We start from the raw sequence: 24,454 nt of genomic DNA on the forward strand, positions 1-24,454 counted from the left end.
CTTCCTACGTTTTTAATTCAAAGGACTGAAGGATAGAAAAGATGAAAATCAAAAAGCCAACTACCTGAGAACTCTCTGCTCGGGGAAGATTGCGGGAAAGAAAAGAGGCTTTTCCAGGGCGGTGCCTGTGGCTCAAAGGAGTAGGGTGCTGGCCCCATACGCCAGAGATGGCAGGTTCAAACCCAGCCCTGGCCAAAAGCTGCAAAAAAACAACCAGAAAAGAGGCTTTTCCATAGCACCTGTCTCCCCCCGAACACTGACCCAGTTAGCGCTGGTCACATCCCAGGTACTATAACCTTCACCTGTGTCCATTGTGTAGAAATGGACAGAGCCTGAGAAGGACGTACACTCACTTTCCTTGGTTTCTTGGTCAGGTCACCGACATAAAAGAGAAATTGAAGCTCTCTAAAAAGGTCTGGTCGGCGTTACCCTACACCATCTGCAAGGACGAGAGCGTGACGGCAGGGACGTCCAACGAGGAGCAGTGCTGGAACGGGCACAGCAAGGCCAGGTGAGGCTGACCCTCCGGTCACGAGGGTGGGGGAATGGCGCGTCCCACCCTGGAAGCCTCTCCCTGCACAGCTCTGCAGAACTGTTGATGCAAAAAGCCCCGGAGGGTGGAGGGGCTCGTCATCCCTCAGCACCAGCTGTTGAGAGTGACAGGTTTGATGGGTACCCGGGAGCACTTCCTCTCAAGGTGCCACTAAGCGTGGAATCCTTGCTTGAATGTCTCGCCTCTGGATGAGGATGGAGGCATGGTGACAGATGCCAGGTTACAGATACCTTGAGATCACAAAACCTTTATGTTTGCTTGGTGAATTTAAGATACCAAGGCTCTTTTTATCAATATCAGGATTCTCTTTGTTTCTTCATGAGTAAAAGAGGAAAAAGAAAATTAAACTGTAATTTTGTTTTCACCCCTCAAGGGGAAAAAAAAAATAAAGAATTGAAATGTTCATTGGGAAGCTAAAGGAAAATGTCTGAGTGACACAGGGGAAGAGTTCCAACAGGAAGTCCCATCGGAATCTCCTGACAAGAGATGGCTGTTGTCCTCATTCTGGTCTGTGGACTAAGCTGCAGCCACTTGCTAGGGAATTGCTGAGTTCAGCTCAGAAACAGGCTTGGCCTGGGTGTTCATAGGGTGGAGAAGCTGGACGGGGAAACTGATTGGAAATTGGCGAGCAGGGCAGGACAGGAGGAGAGGAATCTGCTGGCGCCCTCATCAGTAGGCAAAGCAGCTGGTAAATTGGACTCGAGGAGTTGTTGGGGATTGGCCAGCAGGTGGAGAACTCAGAGGGGCGTCTATGCCGGGGCCTCAGTGGGCGGTGGGAACAGCTGTGATGAAAGGACAAGAAGGGACGTGCTTATTACGTTCAGGAGAAACTGCCAAAGTTAAGCCAGGGGTCAGAGTGGGGCACATATCGGTGTGATTTGTTACCTAGGACTTCAGGTACGAAGCTGTATTTTTCAGTATCTGTTGCTAATGGTATCATCACCCGTACCACGAAGATCTTCACCAGGGAAACACAAGATACCTCCAGAAAGAGCCCTAACCGTTTCAAGTTGCCCAAAATATCCATACCCAAATCTTAGATTATGAGAAGGAATTTGATCATGATATTAACATGTGACCCCAAAATAACTTAATATTTTGTGTCTGGCTTTTTTAACTTGGAGACCTTTGGTCAGCAGATTCAGCTGTGAATTAACAGGGTCTGATGTTTCTTTTCCTAACAACTCTAAGGAAAGGCGCTGTAGGGGTGATCAGATGGTCTAATGAATAAAACGCTTGATGTTTTTGAGCCGTTCTGCTGCCCATCTGTGTTTACCTTTCAGCCTCAGCTAAAAGGAAGGCTGCGTTTTGAACCGCATTCCCTGGGACAGTCACGCAGATTACTGGGTATCTGGGCACATACAGTTTCTTACAGAAGGAAATCTGGAAAATGGTTGTGGGAAAGGTTAGGGGAAGGGATGAAACTCCAGGAAAGCGAATGGGGAAGATAAAGACCATTAAACTTAGAGTTGTTGCCCCATTAACAAAAGCTCTCTCAAGTCCTAGCTCAGTATGTTTTTGTTTCAATAGCATTACCCTCCTTTTTAAATAAATAGCAGCTGGGGGGGGGCACCTGTGGCTCAAAGGAGTAGGGCGCCAACCCCATATACCAGAGGTGGTGGGTTCAAACCCAGCCCCCGCCAAAAACTGCAAATAAATAAACAGCAACTATATGGTCCTCCAAGTTAGGAGAGCAAATGAACAGTTCTGCAGTGTGCATCCAGTGAGCCAGTCCCTCAGCAGCCTGGTTAAGCTTTCTCTCTGTCCCAGGCTCCGTGCAAGGCTCTGTGGATTGGGGTCTGTAAGATCAAATGGGATCAACACATGAAAACGTTCAGTGGCTGGAGTAGAGACAGTGCATTTGTGAACTTCAGGTACCATAGTGCCGGGCTGCAGATTTAGAAAAGGACCACAGAGATCCAGAAACACCTGGATCAGTTCTCAGGGATCAGAATTGAATTGTACCTTGAGATCAATGGGAAGCCATTGGATGAGTTTACGCTCTTTCTATAGGTATCTTCAAGTTCAGTGCCATAAAATAACATGTAGGAATTTTCCAGAATTGAATGTAATGTAGTGTATCTTTTATTACATAATTAGTGTATTATAAAATATGAGATTGTCAGATATTTGTGGTTCATTTGAACAATTATAATTTCGTAGTTTTCTTTAGTTCCTTTTTAACATTCTTCTACTGACAGGGAATCTTAATAATATAAATTTATATACATTAGCAAACTAAATAGATCATCAATAATGACTTGAATTAAATTTAATTGACACTTTCTTCCAAATTTTAATGGATCTAGACACACATAAGAGAAGTTTTCACTTAAAGAAATTCTTTGGAACTAGCCAGGCACAATGGCTCACACTTGTGACCCTACCCATCTAAGAGGCTGAGGCCAGATGACCACTTGAGCTCAGGAGTTAGAGACCAGCCTAACCAAGAGTGAGACCCCATCTCTACCAAAAATAGAAAAAGTAGCTGGGCATTATGGTGGGCACCTGTAATCCCAGCTACTAGGGAGGCTGAGGCAGGAGGATTGCTTGAGCCCAGGAGTTTGAGGTTGCTGTGAGCTAAGCTAATACCTCGGCACTCTAGCCTGGGGCAACGGAATCAGAGGCTCTGTCTCAAAAAAAAAAAAAAAGACAGGAAAAGAAATTCTGCTGAACTGTCTTGTAAGTTGAAGAGTCAGTTTATCATGTGGATAATTTTTTTCCCCACTTTTGAAGTATGAGTTTTAAGAAGATAGGCCTTTTTACATTTTTAGGAATGGTTGTAAAAAGTAAAAACATAGATAGAAAAAAAAAAAACAGTTATCCTCATCACCTATGTCAAATAAAACAACCAGAATCTTTATTTTAAAAACAAATCTATCCACAAGTATAAATAGATACAGAACAGAGATGCTCAGTAGAGATTGTCATGCCCAGAGGATACAAACTCACACCTGTGTGCTGAGTTCTCCAGCAGACCAGACATCACCTCCTCTGTTGGTTTCTCCCAGAGGAGTCCTGGAGCCACATTCTTCTGCTGGCCCCTCCCACGAAGCCTTCTGTCCAAAGTGTTTGGTCAAGCAGGTCTCCATCAGCCATATTTTTCCTGTTTACTTTCTGGCTCCTTCTCCATAGCTCTTTGCTATGAATCCTACTCCAAAGTATGGGTCCTGGTCCTTTTCCTGTGTAGTAATCACATCACCTGGTCCTGGAAGCTTGTTAGAAATGCAGGATCTCACTCAGATTCTACCCCAGACTTACTGTCTCAGTCTGGGCAGTCCTGTGACTTTGTCTGGCAGCCCGGCTGTCAGGCCCTATTCACAGGTGAGATAATCCCCTTTTCAGTCACACAAGCCTCAGGAGGAATGTTACAGTTTTTTCCTTGATTCAGATAATACCTCTTTCTATTTTTAATGATCCTGAAATCAAAATAACTCTTACAGTCACTATGTCCATTTACTCCAGTGATTTCTTATTTTCCCAAAAAGCTGTTATTAAATTAATGATACCTGTTGAACTTGAGGATATCTTAAAGAGAAAAGGATACAAGAGATATGGTGGCCACAGGGTATAGCCTATAGTGTTGAGACCAAGGTCAAAAGTGTGTGAGCAGGGAGCAGGGACCCCCCAAAGTTCTGGACCCACTTTTGTCCCAAGTCCCCCCACTCATTGCACCATCATCCACCTCTGCCTCTGTCACTAAGCAGGTCTGAGAACAGGAGGTGAGGTAGGAGGATCTGTACCCTTTGCTGGGAGAATATTACAGGGGTGACCAGTGACCCAATCAGCATTTAAATCTTCATTCTGACAATGAGACGAGGTGGTTAAGGGAATATTTTCTCTGCTTTCCCCTCTTTCCTTGCAAACCTCCTAAGACAATGTGAAGATAATATTTGTGAAAACAGTTTGTAAATCCAAAAACAGCCCTTCTCAAACCTTAGTGTATATATAGGCTAAGTCCTTATTTAAGATACAGATTCTGATTTGGTGCTTGTGCCCTTCCCCCCAAATTTCTTTGTTGAAATCCTAACCCCTAATGTAATGGTCTTTGGAGGAATGGCCTTTTGGAAATAATTGGGTCTCGAGGGTGGAGCCATCATGAATAGAATTAATGCCCTTATAAAAACAAACACGAGAGAGATGATCTCTCTGTCACGTGGTGACACAGTAGGAAGGAGACCGCCTGCAAACCAGGGACAGAGCCCTCAGCAGACACAGGGTCTGCTAGCGTCTTGGTCTTGGATACCCTGGGCCCTAGACTTGTGAGAAATAAATTTGTGTTGTTTCAGCCACCCAGGTTATGGTTTTTGTTGTAGCAGCCCAAGATGACAGAGACATCTGCATTTCTAACAAGCCTCTAGGTGATGCGATTACTGCTGATCAAGGACCACACTGGGTAGGAAGGCTCTCAGGCAGTGTTGCTGGATTTAGCACATAAAAATACAGGACAACAAAGGGAACAAACTTAAAAGATTAGTCATTCATCTGAAATTCAGGTGTAAGTGGAAGTCCTGTGTTTTTGTTGGGCAGCCCGACTGTCGGGCCCTATTCACAAGTAAGATAATCCCTTTTCCAGTCCACACACAGGCCTCAGGAAGAATGTTACAATTTTTTTTTTTAGTTTCTTGATGCCTTCACAGATATCCTTGATGTTTCTTTTAATGGAATTTTACTTATATTAAAAGCAGCAGCAGCAGTATGGGCTGGGAGGTCACATGGCTTACTTGCAATGCTGCCCACTAAGGACAGCAGGGTACAGGCAAGGGTGAAGGCATCCCAACAATGAATTGCTTAGACATCACACAGGTATCAGGGCATTCAGCCCAGCTTTCAGGACAGCGTCCACACAGGAGGACAGCATCCACACAAACCTCTGGTCTCAAATGGTGCTACTGTGATGAGTGGCAAGGACAAAGACTTCAAATCCTTGCCCAATATTTGATTTGATTAGTGTCATAGCTCTGGGTGCTGGAACAAAAATACCATGGAAACAGCAGGTGAAATAGCAGAAATCTATTTCTCACAGTTGTGGATGCCGGAAAGTCCAAAACCAGGATAGCAGCAGGTTGGGTTCTTGTGAGTGCTCTCTTCCTGGCTTAAGGCTGGCTGTCTTATTACTTCATCCTCGCTAGGCAGGGAGAGAGAGAGAAAGATCACGAGAGAACGCACTCTGTGGCCCTTTCCTCTGTTAAAGGCACTTACTCCATCATGGGAACTCTACTCAATCCAACATGACCTTATTAAACCCTAATCACCTCCCAAAGGCCCCATGTCCAAATATTATCCCATTGAGAATGCAGGTTTCACCATATGGACTTGGGAGACACACAGACATACAGTTTGCCGCAATTAGTATTCAGAATCACAGCCTACCAGTCAGAAAAGCTAATAACAGATTTTTCTTAGAGTTCCGGGCAGTGTCTATCACCTGAGACAGGCAGCCAGTCCACTGGAAGGAGAGTGAGTCTGCAGGTGTGACTCCTCCTCTTGCCATTTGTCACTTACCTGAACGACTTCTCAGGGGTAAATGGGTGCGGGTACAGCAACACTGTGCCTCACCTCAGATAAATAGGAATTGAAAGGAAGATAGTAAGTTACAGAAGAAAATCGATAATCATCTAGAAGGCCAAAGGGAAAAAAATTAAAGAGTTGTGGTTCAGGTTACAAATCTAGGCCTCCCAAAGTTCCTGGGGTGAAGCTGGAGGCCCTAGGAGGACGTTTGCAGTCATCAGTCACCCCGGAGGAGGGCATTCTGGGCAGTCAGTGGCCGGAATGAGCTGTCTACAAAGCAGCTAGAAAAGAATGATTATTTGGGAGGCAGGAACACATAGGTTGTGACGGAAATAAAACTTCCATGTGGTCAGAGCATACAGGTTAGAACTGTGCCAGGCAGCAGAAGAAAAAAGAAAGCCCTGGTGGTGTTCCCATAGGCCCTTACAGTTTTGCTCCTCTGGAAGCTGATTCTGGATTTTTTAGAACATAGCCATATTAAACAACATCATCAGCAACTTCTTCTAGACCCTAAAAGGGGGTCTTTTTCTAAACTCACAGGGATTAAAAAGGAAAGGAGAGTCTGAGAGATAATGAGCCGGGGCAGAAAAGATGAAAGTCTGAGAGCCAGGTCCCACTGGCACCTGGGTTAGCAGAGGGGAAATAAAATTATTTCCAGTCTTCAGGGTTCTTGAGTCAGTCATTTGCAGACTCCTTCCTCTTTCCTATAAAACTGGCACCAAAAAAAAAAAATACTTTTCAATTGTGCTCCCTGTAAGCCAGTGTTTAACTATCACTGTGTCCTTCCTTTAAAATACCTCTGGGAGGAGGCTATCAAGGAGCTGGCTGACAGGCAAAATTAATTGGACCCCTTGGAAATGTGGCTTTTGCAGGGAGCCTCTGCTGTTTTTCAAAGCATCTGATCCTCACAGAAATATTGTGTCCCCAAGGAAATCCTTCCCAAGGCCAGGAGGCAAACACAGTAAATTGTAAGAAATAGGAAAAGTACAAAAATCTAGCAAATAGATCAGTCACTTGCACCAGCCACCGTGCAGATTAGCTAACCAAAAGAAATCGCAAGTTAGAAGTGGATAAGTCCAGGCAGATGGAAGGAGGAAGAGATGATGTGTGATGAGGAGGAATCTGGCAAAGATTGTGACTCAGCAGTCTGGAAGAAGATATTGTTTTAGTCTGATTGCAGAGTATGTCCCAAAGCACTCTAGCTGTGTTTTAAAGGACTGTGAAATATCAAATGGATACCAAGCCAAATACCTTGGGAAGGTGGGAATTCTAAGAAAAGAACTGGCAACTTTCAAACCTGGCACTCTAAAAATGCTCCCTTCCCTTCCTGCTCCCTTCATCCATGGTGTGTGTGGGGGGATACCCATGAAGTATTCCTGACTGTCCTGGGGGAGAGGAAGCTATGTTGGGCAGAGATGGCTCCAAATGGGAAGAAGGGAGCATGTTGTTTGGCCCACAACTCAGCAACCCTGAAAACTGGCTCAGGGGTGTTTTCTCCTACCCACTATGTAGTTGGCTATCAAGAAAAGATAGGTTAGAGAACTCCTGTCAGTGAATTATGAGGCCACATTAAAGAGTTTAACTTCTGCTCACTATTGTAACTCATGAGCTGAGTGTCCTCCAAAAGAGTTCCCAAACCATTTCCCAGCTGGAGGACAGCCACGGCAAATCATCCTTCTGTACGTGAATTTTAGCTTTAAAACACCAGATTCTGCTGCTGTCAGCTACTCCTAAGGAACAGTTGGCATCTGGGGCAACCATGTTAATCACTTAATTTTCATTAGAATCCCACAGTGAAAAAAGGATGTAAAGTAGCTAGATGGTTGGTGCACAGTCCCACCATGGGTCCCAGAAAGGTCTCAGATGCCCCAGGTCACACTCAGTTCACGTTCCTTTGACCTTATCTGAGTGCCTGAAGTTTCCAAGGCTTCAGACAACTCTAGTTTAACAGTCTTAAAGGATTTATAAATCTGCTTAAAGCTTTGAGTAATACTACTTTCCTTCAAGAAAAATGGAAAGGGAAAACAGTCGTGTATATGTGGTATCAGTAAGTTTACAAAAGTAACACTGTAAACCTAAACTTTATAAATTGTGGTAAATATAGCAAATATAAAATTTACTATTTTAGCCATTTTACAGTGTACAAAGTCTGACAAGTTTATAAACTTTCCACCTTGCACTTATGTTGGCGGCACTATACAAACAACTCGGTAAGGTTTCATAACCTTGGTATATCTGTGTCTCACAGCTGTGTTCATGTGGACATATGGTGGTGTCTTGCAGAGTGGTATTTGGTGTTCATTATTACTTTTGTACAATTTTGGATGCTGTACAAGAATAGCTCCAATGGCCATTCCAGAAAAAGACTTACAAAATTGCTTTTGGTGGACTGGGTACCAGTGTCAGTGAATAGATTCCCAATAGGATTACTTAAAAGGTGATTCAGCAGTGAGGAATCTATCACTTTTTCTAGGATGAGTTCATGAACTAAATTGTCTTATCTCCATAGTTCTATAACAACTATAGTGGCTGTACAACAATTACCACCATCTACCCACAGAACTTACACATCTTAATAAACCGAAAATCTGTTTTCCTTTTCCTTTTTCTCCCCAGGCCTAGAAACTATGCTTCTAATTTCTATGAATTTAACTTGTAATATGTAAGCAGAATCATATAATATTTACCTTTTTTTTTTTTTTTTTTGGGGCCAGGTTTGAATCCGCCACCTCCAGCATATGGGGCCAGTGCCCTACTCCTTTGAGCTACAGGAGCCACCCAATATTTGTCTTTTTGTAACTGACTTTGCTTAGAATAATATCCTCAGACTTCATCCACATTTTCATATGTGTCTGAATTTTGTTTTTTTAAAGCTGAATAATATTCCCATTGTATGTTTATCCCACATTTTGTTTATCTGTGCATCCATCAATCCCTAGTTCTCACCTTTTCACTACTATGAATAATGCTGCTATGAACAGAAGTATACAAATATCTGCTCAATTCCTTACCTTTAATTATTTTGAGTATATGCCCAGAAGCACAATGGCTGGATCTTACAGTAATTCTATTATTAATTTTTTTGAGGAATTGCCATGCTGTTTTCTATAGCAGCTGAACCATTTTATATCCCCACCATCAGAACACAGGGTTCCAATTTCTGTACATCTTCAACAACAATTGTAATGTTTCATTTGTTTGTTGTAAATAATAGCTATCCTAATGTATATAAAATTTAAGACTTAGATTTTAAGAACATTTCTAAAAGAGATTACTGACACAATAGGTTTGTAATTCCTTATTTGAAACCACATGTATTTCAGAATTCAAATTTTTTTTAAGTTTAAAGAATCACCACAGTGAATGTCCTATACATTGTGTTATCTTCCCAGTGGGGTCTGAGTCTATAGCCCACAAGCACATTAATATTTTTCCATCAAAATGCACTAATTCACATTAAGCAGGATAAATGAGGACTATAATTAGCCTTGTTTCATATCAGATGAATTCCTGCTAACTAACATGTTGAAGTAAAAACATTTGGAAATTTTCAAATTTTGAAACAGCACAGAGGAATTTTGGAGCATATTAGCATTATATGTACTTAGATGAGTTAAACTTTTAAACCTACTGAAGCAGAATAAATATATAGCTTAGAATTAGAAATTACTGTAGAGATGAGTATTGAATGGAGCTCATTTGTGGCAACAAATAGTATTGAAAGTACTCTCACCTCACTTTTCTAATTGTTTCTTGGGAGATGATCAGTCTGAGGAAGTATTAGAACTTTAAAAAGAAATCCAGGCCAGCACTTAGGCATCCTATCTCCCCTATTCATGCCTCAGCTCCCATTTGGATTCATAAAAACTCCTTCAGGCACACATCTCAGACATCCACTGGCTTTCAAATACATTCAGTCTTAAGAATGTGTGTCCCTCTCCCGATATGCAGGGCTTACAGCAGAACAACACAATATGATGATGAGCAATACTGAACACTGAGAAGTTAATGTGCCTCTGCTCCCAGCAAGCACATTCATACCTCAATAGGGTCTTTCTGCCTCAATAGGGTCTTTCTGGAAGCCTTGGCACAACTATAAGGAATGATTCTGCTGAGAATGGCAGGTGCTGTGATTGGCCAATTGGAAATCCCTGCAGGGACAAGTCATGTTTAATGTCTCTCAAGTGACAGAAGCTGACTGTCACCTGACTCTGGTAGTGAGGGCCTGCGGCCGTCCACAAGGTTGAATGTATCAGTCCTCCCACCTCCTAAATTTCCACAGGCCTCTTCCACTCTAATTGACCATAATTAGCCATAATATTTAGATGTAATCAAGGAAGTCTACGTTAACGATATGAAATTAGAGGTTGAGAAAAATAATTCTGCAAAACTGCCAAAGATTTAGCTCCTAGCCATGCTCTTGCAGAAATGAAGGTAACCAAAATGGAGACATGATGCTTGCTGCTTATGGCTGCCACTCACTTACCACACCATAGCATGGAGCATTGGCAAACCATGACATCCCTGTTCAGCTCTCCAGTTTGTCTTCATTTCTGGGTTCTCCCTGCTCTACCCAGCCTTAACCTGGGCCATCTGTGCCACGATTCTCCTTGTATGTCTCCAAGAGATATGATGATGCAAAGATAGAAAGCTGCCAAGTCTGAGGGCTGTGCAAACTCTGCTGAAGGAAGAGCACTGTGGGCTCAGAGATGTGTCTGTCCTTGCAGGACATGAGCACTTTGTAAAGAGACCAAATATGAGAGACAACAAATAAATAGGTCATGAGGTCCTAGAGCTGCACGGGCTTTCACAGACCCTTCAGGCTACACAATGGTCTTCCACAGATGGATCCTCGGGCTCTACCTTTGCAAAAGGGCCATATTCTTTTTCAGCTGTTTTAGGTTTAAGTTTCCACATTATCTCCAGAGTCACCCTTTGACTACACTGAAAGGAGAAAAGGTTTTTGAGGACACGGGTGCATTGTTACTTGTTTTTATTGTAAGTGGCTGAGCATCAGCAGGCGCAGTTAGAGGCTGGGTTTACTTGGCAGTCTCTTATTGTTCCTGGATGTTCAGACTCCCAGGGGCAACATCCCCATGTAAGCTATCGCAGTGAGCTTCTGATAAATGAGTCTCAGCTGGCACACAGCATCTGAAAGAAACAATGCCTGCCTCTGACTCAGCAAAGGTACAGCCGCAGGAATCATTTTCCAAAATGTAGAGAAGTAACATCAGAATCAACTGTCACCTTTCAGCTCCTCTCAGCTCCTGTGTCAGCACAGGACGCCCTGCACCTGCTATTGCTTATTCCAAAGGGCTTTCGTGATTAGGTCGAGTTCACGGAGCCTGGCACATATAATTGCATGTCAATAACCATCAGTCCAATGTCATATTCTAGGAGTTACACCAGAAGACAATCTCAGAATCAAATGAAAATTTATTTATATAGAAGATATATATTAAAAGGCAGGACAGGAGTTACATTTTACAACAAAAAGATATGATTCCATAGCTTTTTTAAATTTCTAGTTTTTAGGGCAGTAAATACTTGCAGCTTCGTGGAAAAAAATTTGCAGCACACTCTGTGTGTTTTATGATTCATTATTTAGTGAACTTCATGAAATCGATTTTGTTTAGGATATAGATAGAGGCACACTGCTTATGCAGGGGATGTCTGATTTAAAATGGGTAAACCAATTCATATACAAATACATCATGCAGAAGAGCCAATATCTGAAAAATGGCTTAAACATCAAAGTTTCTCTGTGTGGTTCTTCTCTTGGAGGCTGATGACTGAAGCCTTTGGCTTCCAGAACCTGGAAGAGGACTTGCTGGAAAGGGAAGAACTTTAAGCATAAGGATATGTCAGTGGGAATAATGCAGTACAGAAAAGGATGCTTTTTCAGCTCTCAAGCAACAGTAGCACAAGTGGCGGGAGTATAATAGTCGTGGCAGTTAGGCAGCCTGTAGAAAGCCAGTGCTGGATGTCCACCTTGGCCTCTGCCCCGGAAGAGGACCCTAAGAGCTGTATCAGTGGGGTCCCTTGCCTGCCACCTTCCTGTTGGGTTCAACCAATTGGAGGCAGCAGGCAGAGGTCAGGAGGTGGGGCTAGAGGGGTCAGGCTACCTGCCCCTGGCTCCCTCCATGACAGCCTGGGTTTGTCTTTGGTGCCTTTCCCTGCTTTCAGGTCTTGTGTGTTCTTGGTGTTCTCCTTATCCCACATGACCCCAGGGCACGTCACCTCTCTGTGCTGGTTCCCTTTAAATGGTCCACACCTTTATAAATAGTCTCTTCTTTAAACTCTCTTTTTTTCATCTCTGGTGTGCCATCTGTTTCTTACCAGGACACAGAAAAATATAGCACCTTTGTAGGAATTAGTAAAAGACACCCAGATGGGTACATGGGGTTTATTATGTTGTTGTCTCTACTTTTATATGTACTGAAATGTTCTAACATAAAAAGATTACCAAAAAGAAAAGAAATAGATTACCAGAAAAGAACATTCTCTTTTGGAGAATGGGGCCCTATAGGGATGTGGCTTGGTGACCATGGAAATGAGGCTAGACTTTAGTGCCAAGTCACTCTTTGCATTTGGAGGTGTGACTTTGTACAGTGCACAAAATGCCCAACTGAACCAGGCGGCCCTACAAAAGGCTGGGCAGATCCCTGAAAGCTGGGAAATGTCTTGAGGAGAAAGGGAGGCAAGGCCTGGGTTTTTAAGGCTATTGATGAGAGGGCATCACAGACGAGGAAAATCTGTGGGTGATGCAACCATGAAATGGATACACGGAATAGATTCTGTAAGATAAGGAGGGTCCTTTGTACAGAGTATTACAGCATAAGGAAGTTGCAGTGGCTGGAAGTAGGTTTGACTGCTGAGCTGTGAGTGTGAACTGTAGTTTACAACCCACCAGGCGGTTTAGGGCAGTGTTTGGGGCTCTGGAGCCAGATAGGGCTTATTTTACATCACAGTTTTGCCATCTGTTGGTTCCCTGATTTGCTCATCCTCACTAAGCCTTAGTTTCCCATTTTGTAAAATAGGGATAAATGAATACCTATCTCCTGAATTTGCTGATGAGCTGACTTTAAAAATGCATGTTAAGTTCCTCACACAGTGCCTGGCATTGAATAAGTGCTCATTTGCTACTATACTCAAAAGATTTCCAAAAAGAAAAGCATTATAATTAGTGAGAGTTATGTTTCATGAAAAGTCACCAAACTGGATTAGCAGGGCACAGTCAATGAGAAAGAAGGGAATGGGGAAGTCAGATTGAGGCTGTAGTAGCCTCAGTCCCTGTACTCAGTCAGGAACTCAGGACATAGGGAAGAAAGGAGGCAGGTATGAGAAGCTGGGAGGAGAGAAGGGAATGGACAAGTCAGGATATGGAGAAGGATTCAGAGAGGGCCCCAAGTGTGTTTCTGAGGTCTTTAGCCTCTGCTTGTCTAAATACACCCAGCATCTTCTGATGTTGTGCTCAGAGCCGTTAGGTTTTACCCTTCTGTTTTACTGAACGTTGGTGAGTCTACTGAATTAGACCCAAGATTCTATTATAAAATAAAACTCTAATAGATACTTCAATCATTCTGATAATCACTAGTTACTTCTAAAATGTCCCAGAGATTTTTTTTTTAATATACAGAAGTTTCTTCTCATTAAAATCTGAAGTAGGGCCTCTTCAGTTAAGAAACAGCAGAGAATTCTCTCAGATTATACGTAATTAATGAGTGCAATTCTTGCTACCAAAATTAGCAGGAGAACTAAAGAAACTATCCAGTCTTCAACTTGACCTTTGTGGTGGAGGGAGAAAAAGTAGCTCATTTGAGGTAATGGTTTCTGTAGGTCCCCAAATTAGCATTAACTTGAAGGCAGGCCTACCTAAGAATTTGGTGCCATTGAAAAAGGTAGTCTAAAGCCATTTTATCCACATCTCCCTCTGGAGAAAATTTATTGCTTATTTTTACCACTTGCCATTTTCTCCAGGAAATAAGTCTGGTTTTGGCTGGGTGTGTTGGCTCACTGTTGAAGGCAGAGTGGCAGAAGCTGGTTTTGAGTTCTCTGCTACACCGCCCTTACCTGTTCTCTCCCTCCCTGCCTTGCAGATACTTGCCTGAGATTATGAATGATGGGTTGACCAACCAGATCAACAATCCCGAGGTGGACGTGGACATCACAAGGCCTGACACTTTCATCAGACAACAGATCATGGCTCTCCGTGTGATGACCAACAAACTGAAAAACGCATACAATGGCAATGACGTCAATTTTCAGGACACAAGTAAGAAAATCCTTACCAGTGCCAGTGACTTCCAGAGGGGAATATGGTTATAGAATATCAGACCATAGTTTTTCTTTTTTAAGAAGATTTATTATTTCAGAATAGTAAAGGGTTACAAATGTTTTTGTTACGTGAATATCTTGTGTGTTTCATTTTTTTGTTTTTGGGGGTTTTTTTGAGACAGAATCTCACTCTGTCACCCTGGGTTTAGAAAGCCATGACATCATCATAGCTCATAGCAACCTCAAACTGTTGGGCTCAAGAGATCCTCTTGCCTCAATTTTTCTGTCTTTAGTAGATAAGAGGTCTCACTCTTGCTCAGGTTGGTCTCAAACTCCAGAGCTAAAGCAATCCACCCACCTCATCCTCCCAGAGTGCTAGGATTACAGGGGTAATCTACCACTCCTAGCCAAGCCAGTAGTCTTTCTTCAAGAGCAGAAGGCCCCTTTGATTGTGTCTCATTCCTCTTCAATCTCTGAAGCTTTTTGTAATCTTGTGGACAGAAATCTCTGATCTTGGAAACTTGGAATGTTACTAAAATCATAACTGGTCTTAAGGAAGTAGACTACGTTCAGCCACACCAAAGCTGAAATTGAGATTCATCTACCAGTTGATCTATTAATGATAAAGGAATTAAGTAATGTTTTTACTTTCTCCTTTCCCCATGACCATTTTCATCTACCCCAAACTCCGGCCCCCTTTCCCTCTATGTACCAAAAGAAGAATGGTCTACAGATGGCTTAAACAAGTCTGGGCTAGAATCCCTCCTGAACTGGGGTCTTGAACACAATACTTCTAGAGTTCGAGATTCCTCTTCTATAGAATGGAAGCATCACTGCCCCAAAGGCTGCTGAGAGTCTTCTTTGGGGCAATACTTAAATGAATACACATAGTATCTGGTGGGTAGTGAGTGGGCTCAACTGTATCATTCCCTCCCTACCCAATCGCTCAATCATGCACATACACAAACCGTAAACATTTTTGTCTGAAATACTGAAAGAAATAAAATGCCAATTCAGTGCTACACATGGCTATTTTTGTAAGGATCACAGTAGCATCAGAAATGACTTGAAAGACTCTTAAGTAAACACTGATATGAAACTAACTGTATTTGAGTTTTGTCTGAGTCATTTCAATATGCCTAACTTCAAGGTTTTTTTAATTGTTGGGCTTTTTTTATTTGTTTTTATTGTTGTTGCTTCTTAAAAGTGTGTACTTCTACAGAGTTTCAAGGAAAAGAATTCTTGAACATAAGATGTAAAGTTACCAAAGATTCTGTAATTTGGTCACTGAAGCAAAAGATGACACTGTGCGCTTAGATTAATGAGACAGAAAGAAACAAGTTACAGATGGAAGACACCAAGTCATCTCAAGCTTAGTCATCAACCTACTGAGTTGTCTGCAGGGGACAACTCAGTACACTGATGGCTAAACCTTAGATGACTTGTGCTTTCTTCTATCTTAAATAACTCAAAACATTAATTTTCGAGACACAGGATAATTACCAACCCAGACTTCTCTGCTGTAAAATTCCTCCAGATCATCCCATTATCTCTGTTCCTTTCAGTTAAACTCATTTCCTCTTCAGAAAAGAACATTGCACAAGGTTTTGGCCCCTGTTGCTTTCCTCTTTCTGGTGCTTAACCTCACTCCTCCCATTTTATCCATTCTTTCTTCTTTGTTTAACAAAATGCCTTATTATCTAGAGAGTGACTGTTGTAATGAATGATTTGAAGTATGTAGGAATCAGTTGATGTTGGCCTTGGCTATTTCTCTGTCCTTTCTGACCTAAAGAGGTTATATATGGGTCAATCTGCAAAGCTCAGGCAATGTCGAGGAAGCAGAGATCTTGCTTCATTTCCCCTCAAAAGAAAATAAAATCAACAACGATTAAGTGCATATTTTAGCTCTAACCCAAGTACCAAATTTCACCCTCTACTGCTTGGTATCTGTCATACAACCATTATCAGCTCTTATAGCCACCAGCACTCTTACTGCTTCTCACATTTTCTAAGTTACACATCCCAACCCTAAATACTTGTATTTGAGATTCTTTTTCAGAAAGAAATGGGGACCTTTTTTTACCCAGCCAAAATCTCCTGTCATTATTTGCTTCTTGCATTTTTAATATTCTAAATCATTTTAATAATACCTTTGTAAAAGTTGTATTCCTCCTCGTTCATGATGCCAGTGGTCAGAACAATCCCCTTAGCAATTCTGATAACTCTGAATTTAATTAATGAGTGTTTCCCTCCTTGTAAAGGCCATTAAAGATAAATCAGGAAAAATGTTGAAAACCTAGAATAGTGTATTTAAGTGATCTTATCCAGTATTGAAATGGCTTCTTTAAAAAAATTATGCTCATTCTCCAACTGTGTGTCTTTTCATGAAAGAGGGCCTTGGAAGAGTCCCCGAATTGACCCAGCTTTACCTAAGGAGTGTCCAGCAGCCAAGAGGGCACTAGTCTCTCAGGAGGAGCTTGACCTGGTATCCCCACTTGAGGCCAGCAGATAGGAGCTGAGGGCTGTTGGTTGGAATCATTGAGCAAACGAGAGAGATAGCAAATGTTCTTACAAAGCTTACAGTTTCTTGGGCCCTTCCAGGAACATTCCTCATAACAATTCCATGAAATAGATACTAATACTCTCATTTTCACAGGTGAGAAAGTGGAGCCTCTGTGTGGTTAACTGGCTCACACTAGTCCATTTAAATAAAAAATAGCAGATGAAAAAAACTAGGTCATCTTGGCTGTTTTTTTCTATCAGGTATCAGTGACAGCTCTGGGCAAGTGGCCTGTTCATAGAGATGGCCTGTGTTACAGAGTTGTCCTCACACACTACCTGGAGGTTACTTGTTATTGTCTGTATTTGTTTAGACAAGCAAATTGACAGGAGTGGAGTAAACTACCCAAGATACATTTATTTATTTAACAAGTGTTTATTGAACACCTGCTGATTGCCAGGGACCACTGAAGGCCTTAGAGATGTAGAACTGAACAGCCTATCCCCAGTCTCTACCATCCCCAAGTGGGCACAGAGCAGGCCAAGAAGGCCAGTGGGCAGAGAGAAAAGACACCACGCTGAGATGACATACCGTCTGGGTACCTGGGCATTGATTTCAAGGAAAAAGTGGCCAGCCTTTTCCATAAAGGGTCAGATAGTAAACACGTTAGGCTTTGAGGTCCATCCTGTCTCGGTTCAACTACTCCACACTGTTGATGCAAGGTGCTAATATGTACATGAACAGGCGTGGCTGGGTTCCCAAAATACTTCATGTATGGACACTGAAATTTGAATTTCACATGCAGTAGTCCCCAAGTTACAAACATCCAACTTATAACTCGCACTTAAGAATGGAGGCTCTCACAGGTAATAGGTAAAGGTAACTATTCCAACTTACATACAAGTTTAATTTAGGAACAAACCTACAGAACCTATTGGGTTTATAACCCGGGGATTGCCTGTATACATTTTTTATGTGTCACAAAATATTGTTCTCCATTTGATTTTTTTTTAAACACTTAAAAATATAAAAACCATTCTTAGGTTCTTATGGGCCATACAAAAACAAGCAACAGGCTGTAGTTTGTCAACCTCCCCTTATTTAAAGGGAGAGGCTGGCTGAGCTTGCTGAGAACAAATGGTTCTGAGGTACAAAAAGCAAAGAATAGAATTACTTTAAGTAATTTAAACATTGGGCAAAAGAAGAAATATCTTCCTAATAACAATATGGCAGTCATGGCCTCCATCCAGACTCGGGGTTCACATTCCTAGGGGTGTATAGCTTGGATCCCAATTAACACTCCATGACAAGGATGTATTTCTATTCAGTCCACCCACTCATCACAAACCTGCCCGCTCAAAACAAACCAGTTGGGGTGTGTTAGGGGCTGCCCCTGCCCTTATCCATTGGGTTCTTTATCTGTCCTTGTTTCTGATTTGAGATCTGATTTTCTTTTTCAATCTTTCCACAACAGGTGATGAATCCAGTGGCTCAGGAAGTGGCAGTGGGTGCATGGATGACGTCTGTCCCACGGAGTTTGAGTTTGTCACCACAGAGGCCCCCGCAGTGGATCCTGACAGGAGAGAAGTGGACTCTTCCGCAGCCCAGCGCGGCCACTCCCTGCTCTGGTGGTCTCTCACCTGCACTGCACTGGCCCTGCAGAGGCTGTGCAGATAATCTCGGGTTTCTGATTGATGAAACTGCATTTTAGCTATTTGAATGGCCAATTCACTTCTTTTCTTACACTCTTGGACGATGGACCATGCCGCAAAAACTGACCGTTTTCTATGAGAAGAGAGCAGTTACTGCAATCTGCCTCCTTTTTTGTTTTCCCAAAGAGTACCGGTGCCAGACTGAACTGCTTCCTCTTTCCTTCAGCTATCTATGGGGACCTTGTTTTATTCTAGAGAAAATTCTTACTCAAATCTTTCGTACCAAGAGATTTTCTTACCTTCATTTGCTTTTATGCTGCAGAAGTAAAGGAATCTCACGTTGTGAGTTTTTTTTCCCATATTAAAAAAAAAAAGGTAGAAAGAAAATAATTTTCCTTGAAAGCAGGCTAAACCCCAAGACAACTACATTTTCAACAAAGAAGCAAACAAGAGGGAAAAATAAAGAAACTTTAACACTCTAAGAAGTGTGGCATTGAGAGCCAACTCTCAGTGTAAGCTTTTCCATGACAAATTGGGTTTATAAAATGCTTATGGGGAGAGAGCTTGGAATTTGTTTTAAATGTAGTGAAAATATACCATGGTCTTGGAGAGGTCCTCGTGTACTCTAACCACACGATGCCAAATTGGTTTGGAGGGATTGATGCTAAATTTAGAATTTTATCTTTAATGTAAAAACAAAAATAATTACAACTCAGCACCGCTCTCTCACCCTGACCAATCTCAGTTTCAGTAATGGCACCATTTTTCTTAATTCCTTTAATGTCTGTTCATTGTATCCAGTTGGCATAGATTTTTTTTCCCCCTTCATCTTCAGTTACTAGCAGACACCTTTCTCGGTTCATCCTTCTCAAGAGTCCCAATGGAAAATAATCTTCCGTGACACAATATCTGCTTTTTCATAGTTTTGACATTAACTCGCTGTTTCTGGCCCTCTGGTCATCACCCTCCCCCAAATAAGAGTTCTTATAATGAGTTGATAAACAAGTAGATCCATTCACAAGTTTTCATTTTTAACTATTTGCTTTGTGTCAGTTGGTTTCTTCATCACAAGGGCATTCTCTTACAAAATAACTCACAACAACAACAAAAAGTCAAGACAAAAGAATAGATAGATAGTATTGACATGGAGATTTCTTTCACTTTTTTAGTCTTAGTATGATCATCTATTTTTATATCTCTATATATATAAATCACAGATTTTAACTTCTTAATTCCAAGCTCAGGGTTGACACACCTTTGTAACAAAAATGTTTTGTCAACCAGCTCTTCTTGTTTTGCGCTGCTCAGAGAAGGGATTCCTCAGTGATCTGTGAGCACCCAGAATCAAGAAAGAGAACTTTCTACGTATCTAACTGTCCATTTATTAAAAGTTTGCCAAGGCACACCCTTTTTGCATAAACGTGCTTTTGTCCTGGGTGCTCCAGACTATACCGAGCTCATGGGCCGAACCATGGGTGTGGAGGACTTCACTGGTGATGAAAACTGTACGTGTAGAGAATGTTATTCATGAAAAACCATTGCTTTCATGTACAACAACTTGGGGCTAGGATTTCTGCTTGGCACTTGGACAAATGACTTAACAGGCCAGTTTAAAGTCACCGCCTCACCTATCCCCCAAATCTGCCAAAGCCAGGCCCTATGCTGCCCCGACAGAGAGAAGCAAAATGAACCAAAATGGGGCTTTATGAATACAGTTGGCTATCCGTGTGTTTCTTGGTTTTTATGTTGCATCTGGAACGGGGAAAAGTCACGTTTCAAGACACCGTAATACGCCAGTCACATTTTAATTAACTCATTGACAGTATTGACACGTAAGTGCTGGTTTTTGATCTCTGTTCTCATCAAAATTAAAATTAGTTATTGATTTAGTCATCACTTTAAGTAGAACACACGCGGCACAATAGCATTAAGTATATTTGAGCACTTTTGCAAAACAGAAAGTATTTACAAGCATCTATTGCTACTTTATGCCTAATGAAATATAAAATGTAGGATTCTGAGAGACTTCATGGCATCCTTTTCATTTGAACCTTTCTGAAATAAACAATCTGAGTCAGCATTATGTACTTCTAGAAAACCATCCATTTCACTGCCAAACTTCGGCTTCTCATCACCCAATTACACATGCAAACACCTCTATGAAGGACCAATCATTTATGTCGCTCACGTCATGGTATGTTCAGAAATCAGTATTGTCTTTCTCTAGTCATTAAGGTGCAATACAAATTAAATCAACCTTGATATTCCACAATATTTGAAGTAAAAACTTGTTTTTATGGCTTTAAACTCCAAGTCTTTTCTTTTTAAAAACATTTCTGCACACTAATCATTTATGAAATAGATCAGGATGTTTTGGTTTTCCTGTGCTCTCACCCCCCGAAAGGTTCTGTGCATGTGTATGAATACACATTATATTACTGAATGTGAGCCCATGTTCTGTACACACTAAACACACAGATAATATATAAACGCCTGCTTCATTTGTTTCAACACCTTCGTTCTCACTATTATTCATATCGATGAGATTTAGTGATGCGTATGAGCCAGGCAGAGAGCTGAAATGACTATCAGTTAATGATGCCACAATATTTGTCACCCTGCATGGATGTGGTCAAAATAATATTCAAGTTGTACTTCTTGCTTTTTGTCATCATCCTACTTTGTCATGGTTTTCAGAATACTTTAATAATAGGGAGAAATATTATTTTGTCTCTAAAGTATTTCACTTAATCTAGTCACCCCAGTTCAGGAAGGATTTTCAAATTTGTTCCCCAAATTAATTTTTCTCATTTCAGCCTAGTGATGGGGGATGCCCCTTTATTTTTTATGACCTGCCCTCATTTGCTCTGACATCCATAACCACATCATAACCTTTGTTATGGATAGAGGGGAATGGGCTCTGAAATTAGACACTAGAAATTGGTGGGTGACGCTCATAACTGCAAACACTTAGCTTATTGAAGTGCCTCTATTTACATGTTCTTTAGTTATAATATGTATTTTTCTAACAGAAATACACGTCTGTAATTGGTATATATTATACTTTGTATATGTTACAGCAAAAGCTAAACAGAGGCTAAAGTCTCTAGCAGAGAAGAATGAATTGCAAATTCATAAAGAAGAGCTCTGCTTGTGGTTCTGTATTGAAGGACATCTGTGATGACCTCTTGTCATTTTAATGAAGGCCGACTTGCTACTCTGATTATAGCCATCATAGAACATAAGCACCAGAAACCTGACTCCCTTACAGCGATTTACCCAGATGGCATTAACTTATATCACCTGCTTTAAATGTAAGGGATAGAAGTAACTATTATTGTCTACGCTGAAAAACACAATTATTCATGGACAAGCAGAAGTAATTATGAAAGTAACATTCTTTAAACAAAACACATCAAAGACATTATTAGAGGCAGAACCCTGATTTTTAAGTTCTATTCCCTGCTGCAGACATTAGCCTACTTTAATTCTTTTACCATTACATACATGTTTTGGCTAGAGACTGAACACCAACTAAAGTCCCCAAGGAGGAATACGACTTAGCAAATTCCTGAGCTATGACTCTTTTATTGCTTCTCTTTGCAAAGCTAATTATCAGGTAGCTTGATTAAAGGTAGAAGCATCAGCAAATGTTTGGCTAAATGCTTAGCCAAATCTTGAGGAAATTTAAACTCTTCATTCATTTATAATCACTAAGAGATCTGACTTTCAATTAAAACAGACCAAAAAAGAAAAGATAGTTTAGCTTTGCCAACAGAAGAGTGAAAGAGACTATAACTTATAAATGTGCAATGTGTTCCTCCTTGGAAGAGACATTAGCTAGTGTTTAGTTTTAGGTCAACAGATACAAATAGAGCATTGATTTGTATGCATTCCGGAGACTTGCTATATCATGGTTTGCTACAGCATGGACTCAGCTTAGCATGGGGATGTTCTGAACTTCATTCAAAGTTGAGTATTTACTGGAATCTTTGACGTTGCCTTGTCAGGAGGTACTTCGGTGAAAAGACCCCCTAAGGATGGCATAATAGTGAGGTCTCTGTGTGCATATACATACTATATGTGCAGGACAAACGTGCGCACCAATCAAACCTAAAATTTTATGTGACTGTCAAATGAATATAATTTGGGTTAAGATTTTTCATTTCTGATTTGGATAGAAAATTGCTATTAATCTTGTATTAAAATAGTTTTTAAAAATCTACCAGTGCCCTTTCTGCATTTTCTTAATTATTGTCATAGTCTAAATTCAAAGTTTTTTTCAAGTTTTTTCATGAGATCTTTTTAGAAGCTTTAATATGGAAAAAAAAGAGAGAGAGACAACTAAAACAAAACCCATAGATTAAACCAAGGCCAATGACCTGAGGACACTAGTATTTTAACCCAAGAACTATTAGAACTTTAGAACATTTTACAGCTTCCCAAATGTATATGGAAATAATCACGGTTAACCGCACTAAGGAATAAATAATTCCTTAATTCATTCCTGTCTCTCTCTTCTTTTGTACTGGTTTTTTTCACAGAGGAAAATGTAATGGCTTGAGCACTGGTGTCAATACCTTATAAATAGGTGAGAAAAATAAGGTCGTGTGTGAAAAGACTAGTAATTTCTAAGTGCAGCCAATTGCATTGATTTTTATACTTCTGAAATGTTGCCATGCTCTGAGGCATGCTAAATATTGTATAACCTGCTAAAGATTAATTTAACAAATATTAATGAGCTCCTACTCTGTACAAATCCCGCTCAAAGGGCCACCTCCCTGGCTGTGAAAAAACGCCAGTTGAAAATTACTCATGCCCCAGTGCAGTTAACCATGATTATTACAAATACATTGCTTATTTCAAGAATGCTCTTTTAAAGAAAAGAACTCATATAAATAAAGGTGTCACAAATATAGCATTTAACTGTAAAGAATACTATAATTTAGCTTACATGATTACTATTTTGGTTTTTATTAAGAAAAGTGATTTTTACAAAACAATTAACATTAGGATAACTCCATCTATAAAAGCAGAATGTAACAAATATTATTTGGAACTAAACCAAAACCAATTTGTTGGGAAAGACAAACATCCAAGTGCTTTTGGGGAAAAAAATAAACCACAAGCAACTTTTTATCAGGCAACAGCAATATTTATTTTAATAAGCTCTATGGATAGATGAGCTGGGTGAGATATAGTTAAGCTATACGCACGAATATGTGTAACAAAATGACATTGATTTTAAAAATCCAACTTGTAGAATAGCAAATGGGGATGAAGTGCCGTTTGTATCTTGAGAGCTAGAAAGATGTAGCCACACGTTTAAGTCTATTTGAGCCAACACTGACAACTGATTTAGTGCAGAGCCATTTCCATTCCATAAACACATCTATTGCTCGTTTCAACATGTGGCCATACATATTTTGTTGGCTTGTAAATGGGTCACACAGCAAAGCCGGGAGGAATTAGATGCCTACCTAGGCCAGGAACACTGTGTAGCCTGTTTAATGAGCTCATGCTCTTATATACCTCAAAGCAGAAGGCAGAGCAAGAAAATAGACATTTTACTCTGTGAGTGCTCAAGATTGGAGAGAAGCAGAAAGAAGACTCGCAAACTGGGTACAAGAGAACAGAAAAATATTTAGCTTGAATAAACTCCTCTTCAATAGGAATAAGCATCTGTGGATTTTTTAAATTAAAACGAAAATTTGACTTTGGCAATTGCCCATTCTTTCAGAAGATACATAATGAATACTTAGCAGGTGCCAGACACAGTTTTGGGTATAAGAGCAAAACAGCAAAGTTTCCACTCTTGGTCAGTTATAAACAGCACATAAGTAAACAAATGGACAAGATGATTCACATAGTGCAGGCAGAATGGGGACCAAAGACCCCATTCTTGGCAGGGGAAAACACCCCCCGAAAAAGTGAAAAATTGAAAAGTAAGCTGAGTGAGTC

General features: G+C 40.9%; 1 protein-coding gene across 1 annotated transcript in view; it reads left to right on the plus strand.

The window, feature by feature from the left end:
• The window catches only part of GPC6 (glypican 6), a 1,125,082-nt gene extending 1,102,364 nt beyond the window's left edge, over positions 1-22,718 (plus strand). The window contains exons 7-9 of the mRNA XM_003789574.2: positions 375-511; positions 14,164-14,339; positions 18,316-22,718. Of these exons, the coding sequence (XP_003789622.1) occupies positions 375-511; positions 14,164-14,339; positions 18,316-18,518 (516 nt within the window). The 3' untranslated portion in view covers positions 18,519-22,718. The remainder of the gene's footprint in view (positions 1-374; positions 512-14,163; positions 14,340-18,315) is intronic.
• The last annotated feature ends 1,736 nt before the right edge of the window (positions 22,719-24,454 follow it).

The sequence above is a fragment of the Otolemur garnettii genome, unplaced genomic scaffold, assembly GCF_000181295.1.
Source record: "Otolemur garnettii isolate 467f Iridium unplaced genomic scaffold, OtoGar3 scaffold00034, whole genome shotgun sequence".
Lineage (NCBI taxonomy): Eukaryota > Metazoa > Chordata > Mammalia > Primates > Galagidae > Otolemur > Otolemur garnettii.